This window comes from Pongo abelii, chromosome 4 (assembly GCF_028885655.2).
Source record: "Pongo abelii isolate AG06213 chromosome 4, NHGRI_mPonAbe1-v2.0_pri, whole genome shotgun sequence".
NCBI lineage: Eukaryota > Metazoa > Chordata > Mammalia > Primates > Hominidae > Pongo > Pongo abelii.
In genome coordinates this window covers 104707051-104722734 of record NC_071989.2, presented here as the reverse complement: position 1 = coordinate 104722734, position 15684 = coordinate 104707051, and the positions used below count along the sequence as shown (strand labels likewise).

The following is a 15684-nucleotide window of genomic DNA, read 5'->3' as shown; positions in this document are numbered from 1 at the left end:
AAATGTGACAGTTTGCAAATACCCACATCTAGAAGCAATCTAGAAGCATATTCTATAAGAGAAAAGACATCAATTTTAAAACTTGAGAAAGTACTTTAATTCTGTAGGCAAAGGTTCAGCAAATCAGCTAGCACTAATCTTGACCAAATGGGTGAGTCAGCCTCATCACAGAGATTTTTTTTTTTTTTATTTAGATGAAATTTCACATTTAAAAACATGGTAACTCCAAGCATTCTACCAAAAACAAAGAATAAACATTGGAATAGTCACTTACAAGGACTTAACGACTTGTATTAAACATATTTTACACTAAAGTACTAGATGTAGGTCTCTAGTTCATTTTAGCTCAAACCTTCCTTAATTCTTCGAGTAACTTCACCAGACTATTCTTTAAGTCTTAGTAATTACAAATAGAACCTGAATGAGAAAGAAAATTCAGAATTAAAGTTGTTATCAGTAAGCCTAATTAAACAGTGCAGACAGAAAGATGGCAGTAGAATAAAGCATTCTACATTAGGAGAAGGGATAACATAATCAGTAGTTCGCAGCCCCATGAATAAAGCACAGCACACAACAAAGTCTGGGTGAGATTTGGGATACAGTGGACAATATCTGTCTGCTCTTGAGTGGTAACTAACAAACTAAACAGGGATATAGACTGTGGCCCTTATTAATGTGATACTGTACCTGAAGTAACCAACCACACTCAGGAAAACATGTCAACCAGAGAGTGAATCCTCTTTTAGTGAGTCGTCTCCCTTACTGGCAGTTTTCCTACTTTCTATCTTAAAAGGGAATCCACACACTCAACACCGCAAAACGGTAAGACATCTCACCCCTATATTGTGGCTCTGGCACTTCTGGTCCACACAAAAGCCATGGTTCTAACTAGGGTGGGATTTATGCTCCCCGTTCAGTGAAGGGCTATGGCTGTTTGCAGGGTGCAGGCTCCCTGCGTTGACTCTCGCCTCCTGTCACACAGTGGTATCACCACCGTGATGGACCCTTGACATTAACAAGTCTTTGACTGAAAAACTGATGTGATCTGCAGCCAGTGAGGGGATGCGTGGTGGCCCTGCCGAGTGCCTCGGCAGGGTCAGGAGGGTGGCACTGCGGCCAGGCACCTCCGCGGCCCCGAGCGAGGTGAGCAAGCCTTTCCTGAAGTTTCCCTTCCTTCCACAACATTAACCTGCCAAGCCTCCCACCCCCACCCCGCCCTATTAGGAAAAGTCACGCCGGCAGCTCACTGAAGGGCAGGGGGACAGCTCCTGGCGCCCCACAAAAGTTGGGCTCGGCAGCTGCCACAACTTAACGCTCCTACAGGAGAGTCGGCCCGACACCGCCTCCTCCGGGGGCAAACCTGAGCTGCCAACTTTCCCACTGCCCACTCCTCTGCGCACAGCAGCCCAAACTTTGCTGTTTGCCCACCGGCCGCACCCCGGGCGAGCGGCGGCGGCGCTGACCTTCAAGCCAGCCCCGGGTCCCGCACTGGCCGCCGCCCGCCCCCCGAACCTCCCTGCCTCCCCCAGATCCCCTCTCCCTGCCTCCCTCAGCCCTCGTGGGAAGCCCGCGGTGTGAGGGGAGACGGCTGCAGCCCGACCCCGCGTGTCACGACTGCCCACGACCCTCAGGGCTCCGGAGAGCCCGGGTCCCGGCGCCTCGGCCGCCCACTCACCATTGGTGAAGGGCTCCATTTTCCCCCCGCCGCGGCTCCTTACAGCCGGAGCGCCCGAGCTTCCTACTCCGAGAGCTGAGGCGGCCCAGCCGACTGAGCATGCCCAACGCGGCCTCCAAGGGCTGCCAGGGAGGTGCCGCGAGGGGCGGCGCCGCTCCGCCGCTCGGTGGCTCCGCCGTTCCGGGTTTTCGTGGCGGCTGCAGAAAGAGCCAGGGAAGCAAGAGGGAAAAGCACAGTCAAACCCCCGGCTGCTCCGCGGACAGGCGAGGTGGGAGCGGGTTCGCGCTGGGGGCGGGGCCTAGGCGGGGCCGGGAAAGCCCAGCCCCTGCCTGAAGTGGACCCAGCTGCGGCGTTCTTCCCGGCCGGGAACCGTGTTCAGTCACTCAACAAATGTGGATCCCTACTGCGACCCGCCCGATCCTGGACGCCGAGACACCCTCACTGCGCCAGAAAAACATGGTCCCAGTCCCAGGAGCGGACATTCCAGAAACAGACCATAAATAAACACAGAAGACACACGAGTGTAAAGTCAGTGCCCCGCTGCGCATTAAATCGGGGTGATGTGATGGCGAGTGAGTGGGTAGTTAATTCGGATGGCTTGGTGAGACGAGGCCTCGCTGAGCAGGTGCCACTGAAGCCGAGGTCTGAAGGCAGAGCAGGAACCTGCGGGCGAAGGTCGCTATCCGAACCGCGAATCGCCGGTTTCCTTGGGGAGGTTGGCCGCGGAGGGATCACTGCTCGAAGAACCGAGGGAGCGGGCGCTGTAGGTGTTTTCGGCAGAGATGCCCGCCCGCATCAGAGTGCCCCAGGAGGGCGGTGAGGAGGAGACGGAAGAGAGGGCGGGGACCCCGCAGGGCTGAGGGCGCCCTGGGGTCCGGTCCCGGGGCTGGCGGCTGCGGGCGCGGCCTCTAGGTGCGGGCGGATAACAAAACCCGGCGCCGGATCGTCCGGCCCGGGTCGCGGGCGCCGCAGGATGTGGGCAGAAGGCCCGCCTGTTCCGAGCCTTAAATCAACACCTGCGGTTCCCGGGGGTGCCACCACTGGGGCCCGCAGCAAGGCTACGCGGCGCTAGGCCCGAGAAACCGAAACTCCTCTAGTCGCCCCTGCCCCGCAGCACTCGCGCCATTGCCTCCAGCCCCGAGCCACCATTGTTTCCAGTGCCAAATCGGGCAGCCCCGCTAGCCTCCGAGGCCGAACCGCCAGAGGCCCCGTAAGCCCTGAGGAGGCTCGTCGGGGACCGCTTCCTTCTTCTCCTCTCGGTGTGCGCATCGCCACCACCCTCGCTGCAGAGGCCGCCGCCCTCCCAGCGCGCCATCACCGCCTCCTCTGCCTCTTCCCCTCCCTCAGCCCCGGCCCCTGCATTGACTTGGCTCGAGCTGCGCCTCACTGCGCCTGCCAACTGTCACACGCTCCGAGGCTTTCAACAGCGGGGCGCCAGGGACAAACAAGCCGCGGCAAGCGCAAACAGCCTGCTCAAACAGGGACGGCCAGGGTGTTGTTTGACCAGCACTGGAATTGGAAACTAGGTTTCGAAGAAGTCAAATCGAAGTACAATATTGTATTTTAAACTGTCTGTTATTATTACATCCCTCACAATCCACGCTCTACTTGAAACTTCCAGTGGATACCAACTGCACTTAGAATAAAAAATGAAACTCCTTGCCTAACTCTGGGACCTCATCAGCACATACTCACCATGTTTTGATCACAAAGGCCTTCATGCTGTTCCCGGAAGTCGCCAAGTTCCATCCATCATTGTTAATCATTCCTTTTTCTTGCTCCTCGCACAAGAACTGTTTCTTCTGCTTAGTGCTTTGCCTACTGATTCCATCTTGTCATTTAAGTCTCAACTCAAATGTCACCTCTGCGAAGAACCCTTGACTGACCATACATCTAAAATAGCCACAAACACTCTATAAAGACTTGGCCTTGCTTTATTTCCTTCTCAGCACTCATCACCGTCTGAAACAATGTTTTGGATTTGTTGCTTATTATCAGTCTCCCTCTCAAGAATGCAAGCTTTGTGAGGGAAGGGTCGTAATCTTTTTTAAGGCTGTATCCCCAATGCTTGGGTAAGTATACAATACATAATTTTTGCATGAATAAGTGAAGGACATAGTGGTGTTTAGAGTTCGCTTCCACTGCTGCAAACCCTTCCAGTTAATGACTCCATACTGAATGATGTGTTTGATAGTACAGAGAAGGTGTCTGTATCGTATGATACCTCAAAGCTGCTATCTCCCTAATGTGTGAAAGGTAATCAGAACCCTTAGGCTGGCCCCTTGTACTGGCATTTTAGAACCAAAAATAGTGAACCACAGGAGCTGATGTATCCCAGTTCAGATATTATATAGTATACGCAGAGCTAGATTTTGTTAACATACTTCACACATTGTATTGCTTAAATAAGATGCTCTTCTCTACATTTTAGGTCATGTCATGTTCCTTTGAAGTTACTTTTGCAGCCAAACTACTTAGTATAGGAGATATTTAAACACCGCAGCTTGTTAAATCGCCTCACTTCACATCACCTGTAACCTACAGTCTATCATGCCTTTAAGTGTGAAACGTGTTACCTTGTGTTTTGTTTTACATATTCCAACTCTGCAGAGACATGTGGTAAAAAATGCACTAGCGAATATAGGTGGATCATTATGTCTTTTTGAGATTTCTTTGACAAAGAGACAAATGATTTCTTTGCCAACCTCTTGCCTCCCACGCCTCCCATTCCTTCACACACACAAAGACATGAAGGACCATTTAAAGACATGTAAAAATACAAAAAATAAAATTAGCCGGGCGTGGTGGCACACACCTGTAATCCCAGCTATTCCGGAGGGTGAGGCATGAGAAGCTGAGGCATGAGAATCACTTGAACCCGGGAGGTGGAGGTTGCAATGAACCGAGATCACACCACTGCAATCCAGCCTGGGCGACAGAGCAAGACTCCATCTCAAAAAAAAAAAAAAAAAAAAAAAAAAAAGACATGGTTTTGTATAGGAAGTAAAAATAGTAAACAAACCAAAATGTTTCAGAATCCTACCTAGGAGCAAAAGAATAATAATGAAGTTTGTTTTGTTTCATTGGATACTGTTTTACATTTGACTTCATAGAGCCTTTTTGAGGGAACATGATATCACAATTTCACAACCAAAACCCATTATGTTTTTATCTTTAACACCCGCCTATCCTCCCACACAGAACTTCCTCTTTAGTTTAAGAATATGACAGTTTAAGTTATTATGAAGTTACTATTCATTATCAAAGGAGATAATGTGACATTATCTACTATACCCATCTACTGTCTTCAGAATCATTGCTCTCTACCATTTAGCACTTGAAAACCATTAATTTGGAGAGTTAATTATAATACATAATAAATGACATGACAGGAAAAAATATAAGCACCCTGAAAAACAAATTGCATTTGTTTAAAGAACTGACAAACTTGACAATCAATGAATATAGGAATATTTTTATCAAAATAAAACACTTGGTATTCCATAGATCAGCAAATCCGAGCCTCACATTGGAACAGGTAAGGAGGGAGCTACTGTCTAGAGAGGGTACAATATGTACACACAATCCACGAGCAGACATGGACTGGAACTCAGGCCATCTGTGTTCTACACCAGTGCTTCAGAGTTTTCTGTTGCCTCCCAGTTTCCACAAGCAAATTGGGGTCAATGACAAAAATCCATGAAAAGACTATGGAATAGAGAGATACAGCTAATTTCATCTATTAGAAGTCTATTCCATTAACCATTTAATTAAGATTCCAACTTAATTAGTTGATATTCCATCCCTATGGAATTTGGATTCAGCCCTACTAAGTGATCTTTCTAATTATTTTGAAATAAGCAACAACAATACATTAATTCATTGAACACATTTGAAAATGTTATTTGTTCAGCACTCTTGAATAAATGGAGGAAGCTGCTTCCCGCCAGGGCAAGGCTGACCATCGTGAGGTTTCCGGCCACCCTAAGGACCGAAGGAGTCAATACCTCATTGCCTTTGTAACCCATTTGTAGCACACATACACTGCATTAATTAGTAATGTTTGAAGTTATATCAAATCAAGAAATGTTTAGAGCACAGAAGAAAGCAGAATAATTATCTAATAAAGTTCAAGTAGAGCTTAGGCATTAGCAAAAAAACGCAGCCAAATAAAGTGAAAGGTTATTATTTGGAAAGAACAGTGATATACTAGTTCAGATTCCTTGGGCTACAAAAGACAAAACTCTGAGTAAAACTAGTTTAAATGATACAGACATTTATCATGTCATATAACAAGTCCAGCGATAAGACAATCTTCAATTACAGCTCACCAACCTCATCAAGAGCCCAATTTCTCTCGCTCCACTCTTCAGTCCTCTATATGAGCAATTCCCCAAAGCCCAGACTACCATATGGTCAAAAGTTGGCTGCAGCAGGGGAGGAAGAAGGAACTTACTCTTCCGTGTCTCTTTCTTGAGAGCAGGGGAAACCCTTCTCAGAAATTCCCCATTAGAATTCTCCTTAGGTCTCATTTACCAAAACTATATTTTGTACATTTATAGACCAATCACTGGAAATGAAAATGAGGTTACAATTGAGACAGAGTAGAAATGGGGCTTAGCTTCACCTCACCCCCACTAGAGCATTCTTTCATGCACCCCCACCGAGCACAAAACCTACACTACTACCTCACTCATGCCTTAATGTTTAAACCATGCCTTTTACTTAAAGAATTCCAGGAACTAGGCTGGGCACAATGGCTCACATCTGCAGTTCCAGCACTTTGGGAGGCCAAGGCGGGAGGATTGCTTGGGCCCAGAAGTTCAAGACCAGCATGTACCCCACAGCAAGACCTCATTTCTACAAAAAATTGAAAAATTAGCCAAGCATGGTGGTCTGTGCCTGTGGTCCCAGCTACTCAGGAGGCTGAGGTGGGAGGATTGCTTGAGCCTGGAAGAAGGTGGAGGCTGCAGCAAGCCAAGAGCACACCACTGCACTCCAGCCTGGGGAACAGAGTGAGATCCTATCTGAAAAAAAAAAAAAAAGAATTCCCAGAACTGGCCTTAGGAGATGACCAAGGTTGTGGAGTGTCCTAGGTAGGGAAGGAATGCTGAACAATTGATTTACAGCCTTGTTGCCTCTGGCTGCCCATTACTCAAGATAACCATACTAACCAGGTAATGCTGACCTGCATAGCCTACACATGATATGCTTTGCCCAGTCCAGCCTGCATATCCTACCTCTGATGTCAATTCCCGCATTTTGCCTAATAAAAAACCACTACTAGTTCTTTTTGGGGAGTCAGTCAGGGAATTCTCTCTTTTGTGCTACCTCCCTTATGTCCGAGCATAAGCTCCAATGAAGTCTTGTCTAGGGAAACTGTTTTGGCCTCATGTCAATCTCTATTGCATTGACAGCCCAAGAACCGGTGGTCAGTAACACTATGACTAGTTTCTTAGACAAAGTACAGCCTAAATCTCCTGAGTTTAGGATCACCTTCCTTGTTTCATATGGGAGGAGAGGGGTATTTGAACAAAACCATTTTCCATTCAGAAAGGAAAAGGGGAGTGTCAACTGAGGAATGATGAGGTTCACAAATTTGGAAAGTTATTTCTCATAAAGGGTTGCAGCCTGTAGGGTGGCCATGCTGACAGGCTGACCCCACAGCCAGAAGCCAGAAACAGACACTCTGAGGGAGGGGCAAAGAGAACAGGAATTTATGCTGAGCAGGGTGGCCAAATATACATACATATTCAATAAGCTATAGGAGGAGTCATGAATATTTATCAAAGGATAAATGTGTGCATACGCAATGGAGCTTCATGCCCCTTCATGGGTCCCATGTACAAAAAATGGCAGTGTTAGCATGATCCGAGGGTGGAGTTTTCAGTCCTCTGACATCAAAAGGGGAAGCAGAGGACATGAAGACTCTTACTGTGCATTCTCTAGAGATGGACCAGAACCACTCCATGTGGTGATCTCTTATCAGGCAAAAAACTAGAGGCAGTATCAGGTGGTTGGTTGATATTAGTGGTGGAATCTTTCAAAAGGGCTGGTTTCTGTTTAGCCCTTAGGGAAGAAAGGCTAATCCTGAATATTGAGGAAGGGGTATAATAAGGCTTGTTTGACCCTGGCATCCTGTCATGAATGAGAATTTGGTTTTCAAGGTTACCCTGGGGTCCCCTTGGCCAAGGCATGGTCTGTTCAGTCACTTGGGAGGCTTAGAATTTTATTTTTAGTTTACAGGAGTTAAGCAACCAAAATGTTAGGCAGGCAACCTAAATGTCCACTAAAGGTTATAAACACTGACATATTTTAATAATACTTTGATATTAATTTTTTAAAACCCTAAGGCACTTATGTAGGAAAAGTAAAGATGGAGCCATTAAATACAATGTAATTTTTTATATAATTGATTAATATAATTAGGATTACAAACCCAGAAGTGGTATATTATTGTAAATGAAAAGAGTCAAACTCTGTAAAATATTTGAAGAGATTTATTCTGAGCTAAATATGAGTGGCCGTCACCCATTACAGAGGACCAGGAGATCCTGAGAACATATGCCAAGCATGCCTGTAGTCCCAGCTACTCAGGAGGCTGAGGCAAGAGAATCATTTAACTGAGGAGGCAGAGGGTGCAGTGAGCCAAGATCATGCCACTACACTCCAGCCAGGGTGCACTACACTTCAGCCTAGGTGACAGAGTGAAGCCCAGTCTCAAGAAAAAAGAAGGGAAGGGAAGGGAAGAGAAGGGAGGGGAGGGGAGGGGGAGGGGGAGGGGGAGGGGGAGGGAAGGAAGGAAGGAAGGAAGGAGAAAGAAAAGTAGATCTAACTTATTTTGGGCATGTGTATTAGTTTACTAGTGTTAGCAATGGCAAATCCGTTGGGTCTGCAGAAACTCTATTTTTGCCTTCTTGGAGGAAAGAATTCTGCTGAGGGGCATAAGGCAGAGAGACTGAGGCAACTTTGAGAGCGGGAGTGAAAGTTTATCAAAAAGTTATGGAGCAGGAATGAAAGGAAGTAAAGTGCACTTGCAAGAGGGCCAAGTGAGTGACCTGAGAGTTCCAAGTGCACTGTTTGGCCCTTGACTTGGGGTTTTACACATTGGCATGGTGCCAGGATTTCTGTGTCTCCTCCCTTGGTTTTTCCCTTGTGGTGGGCTGACTGCATGTGCAGTGACCTGCCAGCACTAGGGAGCGATCACTTTACTGAAGTTGTACACATGTTCACTTGAGGTGTTTTCCCCTTACCAGTTGAGCAATCCTAGAGGAAGGCCATATACCTGTTGTATGCCATTTTGCCTCTTAGTGCACATGCTTGAGCCCTCTTACCCAACTCCTGAGATCTTACTGAGAAGCTGCTGATCACCAGCTTCTGTTGTTTTCTATCTATTGGGAGATTGCCTTTCTCTGACGCTGGCTGCAACCAGTTACTATTTTAGAGAGACAGTATAACAATTGCCTCTCTAAAATAGTAGACATGTCTTGCTCATGTCTGCCTGGCTACCTATTCTAACAGTAGGGCTATTGTAAAACCTAGTGCATTCTGAATGACTTAAACAACAGAAATTTATTATCTCATAGTTCCGGAAGATAGAAGTCCAATATCAAGGTGTTGGTAGGACCATACTCCCCCTAAAGGCACTAGGGAAGGATCTGTTCTAGGCCTATCTCCTAGGTTCTAATAGTCCCTAGGCTTGTGGCAGGTAACTCCAGTGTTCACATGACATTCTTCCTGTGTGCATACCTGCGTCCAAACTTCCTCTTTTAATAAGGACACTAGTCATATTAAATTGGAAGCCCACCCTACTCCAGTATGACCTTATCTTAACTAATACATCTGCAACAACCCTATTGCAAATAAGGTCACATTCTGAAATACTGGGGATTATAAATTTAACAGATAAATTTTGGAGGACACTATTCAACTCATAACAACTTCATTGTAATGGAAATAAGATTGAAGATAAGTACCAAGAAAGTATGCTTCAAAGGATAGCATCAAGAAATGAAAAGATAGCCAGGCATGGTGGTTCATGTCTATAATCCCAGCACTTTGAGAGGCTGAGGTGGGTGGATCACTTGAGGCCAGAAGTTCGAGACCAGCTTAGCTAAAAATACAAAATACAAGAAATTAGCTGTGTGTGGTGGTGTGTGCCTGTAATCCCAGCTACTCAATAGGCTGAGGCATGAGAATCACTTGAACCTGGGAAGCAGAGGTTGCAGTGAGCAGAGATCACGCCACTGCACTCCAGCCTGGGCAACAGAGCAATACTCTGTCTCAAAGAAAGAAAGAAAGAAAGAAAGAAATGAAAAGACAACTCACAGAATGGGAGAAAATACTTACAAACCAAGGGACTTCACGAGGGACTTGTATCTAGCATATATAAAGAATTTTAAAATTTAATGATAAAAGATAAATAATCCAATTAAAAGTAGGCAAAGGACTGTAATCCCAGCACTTTGGGAGGCCGAGACAGGCAGATCACGAGGTCAGGGGATCGAGACCATCCTGGCTAACACGGTGAAACCCTGTCTCCACTAAAAATACAGAAAATTAGCCAGGCGCCGTGGTGGGCGCCTGTAGTCCCAGCTACTCGGGAGGCTGAGGCAGGAGAATGGCGTGAACCCGGGAGGCGGAGCTTGCAGTGAGCTAAGATTGCACCACTGCACTCCAGCCTGGGCTACTGAGCGAGACTCTGTCTCAAAAAAAAAAAAAAAAAAAAAAAAAAAAGTAGGCATAGGATCTGAATATCATTTCTCCAAAGAAGATATACAAATGGCCAATGAGACACGAAAAGATGTTCAGTGTCATTAGTCATCAGGGAAAAGCAAATCAAATCCAAAATAAGCCACCATTTCACATCTACTAGGATAGCTACAATAAAAAAGCCAGATAATAGTAAATACTGGCAAAAATGTAGAGAAATTATAAGCCACATACACTGCTGATGGGAATGTAAAATGGTGTAGCTGCTTTCAAAAATAATCTGGCAGCTCCCCAAAAGGTTAAGCAAGAGTTACCATGTGATCCAGCAATTTCATTCCTAGATATATACCCAAAGGACCAGAAAACTTATGCATTCAAAAACTTGTACATAGACTGGATGTGGTGGCTCACACCTGTAATCCCAGCACTGTGGCAGGCCAAGGTGGATGGATCACTTGAGTTCATGAGTTCAAGACCAGCCTGGGCAACCTGGTGAAACCCCGTCTCTATGAAAAATAAAAAAATTAGCCAGGCATGGTGGTGCATGCCTGTAGTCCCAGCTACTTGTGGGGCTGAGGCGGGAGGTTCGCTTGAGCCTGGGAGATCGAGGCTGCAGCGAGCTGAGATTGCACCAGTGCACTCCAGCCTGAGCAACAGAGTAAGACCCTGTCTTGAAAAAAACAAACAAAAAAAATGGTACATGAATGTTCATAGCTGCATTATTCACAATAGCCAAAAAGTATAAACAACACAAATGTCCATTAACTGATGAATGGATAAATAGAATGTGAAACATTTGTATGTATAATAGAATATTATTCAACAATGAAAAGAAAGTACTGACATATGTTAAAACATAGATGAACCTTTTAAAAATTATGTTAGGTGAAAGAAACCAGTTACAGAAGAACATATATTGTTATTATTCCACTTATTTGAAATGTATTATATCATTCCATCTATATGAAATGTCCAGACTAGGCAAATCTATAGAAACAGAAAGTAGATTAGTGATTTCCTTAGACTGAAGGGAGGCAAGAATGGGAAGTGTCTGCTAATAGGTATAGGGTTTTTTGTTAGGGTGATGAAAACATTCGAAATTGATCATTTTGCTAGGCACTCAACCCTGTGACTATACTAAAAACCATTGAATTATAAACTTTAAATGGATGAATTTTATGCCATGTAAATTATATCTCAATAAAACTGATATATATGAAAGACTGGAGGTTATAATTTTTAGAAACCATAATAACAATGCTTGATTAAAATGAAACAGTAATGGCTGGGCATGGTGGCTCAAGCCTGTAATCCCAGCACTTTGGGAGGCCGAGGTGGACAGATCACGAGGTCAGGAGGTTGAGACCATTTTGGCTAACACGGTGAAACCCCGTCTCTACTAAAAATACAAAAAATTAGCCGGGTGTGGTGGCATGCGCCTGTAGTCCCAGCTACTTGGGAGGCTGAGGCAGGAGAATCGCTTGAACCTGGGAGGCGGAGGTTGCAGTGAGCTGAGATCACGCCACTGCAGCCTGGGCGACAGAGCGAGACTCCGTCTCAAAAAAAAAAAGCAAATTATATTGTGAGTATCTCCATTCACCATTGCTCAAGCAAGTTTGTTTTCCCCCATCTGGTTGCTACTATTTAAAAAGGTATAGATTTCATTCAATTAAACACTAACCTATTTAGAAACAGAAATGCTATAGAAAATTCTACAGGTATAGATATATCATTTCCGTTTTTTTTCCAAATGGAACCCTAAGCCTACTAGAAATGTTTAGAAAGAAATCTTCACTCTGGAAGTCCAAACTGTGGTGACTGTTAAATTTCTTGAAGGAGCTTGTTAACAAAACAGATTTCTGGGCATTGTCCCCCGAAATTTCAATTCAGTTGGTCTGAGATATTGCCTAAAATCTGCATATTTATCAAGTGATTGTGACACAGGTGGTCCTCAGATAATCCTGCACTGAAGGAATTCTGGGGTAAATAAGGAGCAGTATGTTTAGTAGAAACTGCACTACATTTACTACAGGGTAAATGAAGGGCAGCCCAGGACTGAGGTGAGAACCTGGGCCCTGGAGGTAGACTCTAAGGGTTCAAATTCTGCCTCTGCCACTTCCTACCTCTGTGCCTGGGGCAAGTTCCCTGAGCTTCACTTTCTCCTTTGTAAAATGAGGACAAGTACCCTCACAGAGTTAGTGTAAGGATGAGACAAATTCACATAATTATAGAACAGAGACTGGCACAAAGTAAGCACTGAAGATGTATTTGCTGTTACTATTATATGTGAATTATAAAATTTAAATACCATGTAGATCACTTGCAAAGAAGTTTAGACTTGTCATAGCAAATACCAATTTCATAGACAATTTGCTAGACTTGTCATAGCAAATACCAATTTCTATAATGGTAACATATTCCAATCTGATCATTTAAAATAATGATGTGCTGGCAAACCAAGTTTTCGGTGTTTAGTTGGCATCTAAGCCCTAGGTTGGATGGGGCCTACCTAGGCCAGGAAGTGACTAGGATGATGGGCCTGGCTATATAGCCATAAAAACCAATCACAGGCTTTCTTCTATAAAAGTCAGAAGATAGAAAAAACATTTTTTGAAATGATCTGGGCCAGGCGCAGTGGCTCATGCCTGTAATCCCAGCACTTTGAGAGGCCGAGGTGGGTGGATCACCTGAGGTCAGGAGTTCAAGGCCAGCTTGGCCAACATGGTGAAATCTCATCACTACTAAAAATACAAAAATTAGCCTGGCATGGTAGCAGGTGCCTGTAGTCCCAGCTACTCGGGAGGCTGAGGCTGGAGAATCACCTGAACCGGGGAGGCAGAGGTTGCAGTAAGCCGAGATCACGCCATTGCATCACACCCAGCCTGGGCAACAGCAAGACTACATCTCAAAAAAAAAAAAAAAAAAATCTGTTAGCCCGAATTGTTATTGACTTGCTCTTTCTAGAGAGATGTTTATACTCTTGAATATTCTAATTCAGTTTTCCTTTTCGTTTGTTTCTTACAGCTATGCTAAAATAAAGCCTGCCCAAGATTCACTCCCATAAAATGTGTCCTTGAGCTTTTTGTTTGTTTTTTAGCATGAGAAGGTCCTGTAATATTTGTGCTGAAAATTACATTTGACTATGATTCTTGGCTGACTCTCTGCTGATTCAGGTTCTTTTTTCCTCCCTTTGGCTGATGGTTGCCAGCACAGGCTGTCAGTCAGTCAGCACCATTTATGGAGGGCCCCTGGTGTGCAGGGCCTCAAAGAGACCTCAAAACAAAACAGGAGCTAACGCTTCGCTTTTACGGCACATACAATCTATTGGGCCAATGAGGACAAGCACACAGGATATATACATACTACATGAAACATGACACAGACGTATACCATCGTGTACTAGCAGGATCAGCCTGAGGCAAATTTTCTGTTTCTTCCTCACTTCCAGGTGCTGCTTTACAGCCGACAAATATTTATCAAATGACATCTGTGTAACATCCTTGAGTAAGTGACAGATACTGCCCTTAAGACCCTCCTACCCAACCAGTATTTTCTAAGCTATTGGCCACTTTCCACAATTCACTCCCCAAGCCCCTCTCCCAACTTCAGGGTCTTCTTTCTCTCCTCAGGGCCGTTTGCTTAGCTAGCTATAAAGAAATATTAATTTTTTAAAAAGTCACACTAAAGCATGACTAGTGAGTTACAATGTAATATTTTAACTTTTTATTAGTCCAAAGGAATAAATCTATAATGGTGAAATTATAAAAAATTATAAATTTTTAAGACGGAGTCTCACTGTGTTGCCCAGGATGGAGTGCAGTGGCCTGATCTCGGCCCGCCTGAAGTTTCTTTTTTTAGACAGCACGTTTTAGGTTTGGATTTGCAAGGCCAGCACTGTTGCTGTTATTTCTTTCCAGGTCCTCAGTCAGACCGAGGGGTCAACAAATAGTATGTTTCCCTTGGTCTTAAAATCCAAACAGCCAGGACCTGGCGTGGTGGCTCACACCTGTAATTCTATCCCTTTGTGAGGCCAAGGCGGCAGGACAGGAGCTTGAAACCAGTGTGGAAAACATAGTGAGACCCCCATCTCTACAAAAATTAAAAAATAAAAATTAGCCAGCCATTGTGGTGCACATCTTCAGTCACAACTACATGGGAAGCTGAAGCAAGAGGATCACCTGAACCCAGAAATTCAAAGTTACAGTGAGCTACGATTGTGACACTCCAGCTTGGGCAACAGAGCAAGAACTTGTCTCAAAAAAAAAAAAAAAACCCAAATAGTTAGGCCTCGCAGAGTCACAGTTGTTTGAAACTAGAAGAATAATATGCTCGTCCTACCTAATAATGGCTTCTCTGTAAGATATAAGTTATGTGCTTTGATTAGTAGTTGCATAACTTTTATCTACAGATAAGGCACAACTTAGAACAAGAATAAATAAATACGAATCTTTAAATGCTATCCAGCCTCTTTCACTAACAACTTATTCATTGTTGCTTGAGTAACTCTAATTTAGTCTCTGAGTGTGAGTTAAGTTAACTCACCCGGACAGAGGGTCTGACAACTGCGAGCTCTGTCTGGTTCACATAGATTGTGCACAATTGTTTCAAACCAGATCTTTCCTTTGATTCCTATTAGCTCAAGTCTCTCTACCTGTTTGCCCCCAGCCAGCTAGAAAGCCCTGTTTGTCCTTCTACGACTCTTGCTTTTAGTCTTTGGCTCTACATCTGAAGATATGAATAGAAAGAAAATAAAATTATATGCCAGCAGTCTTATGTGCCCCAAGCCTCATCCTGGCCTTTTTCCATTTTTGAGTTTTAAAAGAGTGTTCTCTCTATCCTTTTCCCGACTCCAACTCAATATATTAGAGACGAGATAGAATTTCCAACTTCAGTTGACTAGAAAACAGGTTTTGTTTTTGTTTTTGTTTTGTTTTTTTGAGACGGAGTCTTGCTCTGTCGCCCAGGCTGGAGTGCAGTGGCTTGATCTCGGCTCACTGCAAGCTCCACCTCCCGGGTTCACGCCATTCTCCTGCCTCAGCCTCCTGAGTAGCTGGGACTATAGGAGCCTGCCACCGCACCTGGCTAATTTTTTGTATTTTTAGTAGAGACGGGGTTTCACCATGTTAGCCAGGATGGTCTCGATCTCCTGACCTCGTGATCTGCCCGCCTCGGCCTCCCGAAGTGCTGGGATTACAGGCGTGAGCCACCGCGCCCGGCCTAGAAAACAGTTTTTGAAGCGGAATACAGTTTTAAAACTGAGAAAAAATGTCGTTTGTATGTTTTCAGTATTTTCACAG

General features: G+C 44.8%; 1 protein-coding gene across 2 annotated transcripts in view; it reads right to left on the bottom strand.

Moving 5' to 3' along the window:
• LNPEP (leucyl and cystinyl aminopeptidase) overlaps window positions 1–1903 on the bottom strand; it is a 109375-nt gene extending 107472 nt beyond the window's left edge. For both annotated transcript variants that reach the window (XM_024246950.3, XM_063724469.1), the window contains exon 1: window positions 1676–1903. In XM_024246950.3, coding sequence (XP_024102718.2) covers window positions 1676–1694 — 19 coding nt within the window. In that variant the 5' untranslated portion in view covers window positions 1695–1903. The remainder of the gene's footprint in view (window positions 1–1675) is intronic.
• Between the last annotated feature and the right edge of the window lie 13781 nt (window positions 1904–15684).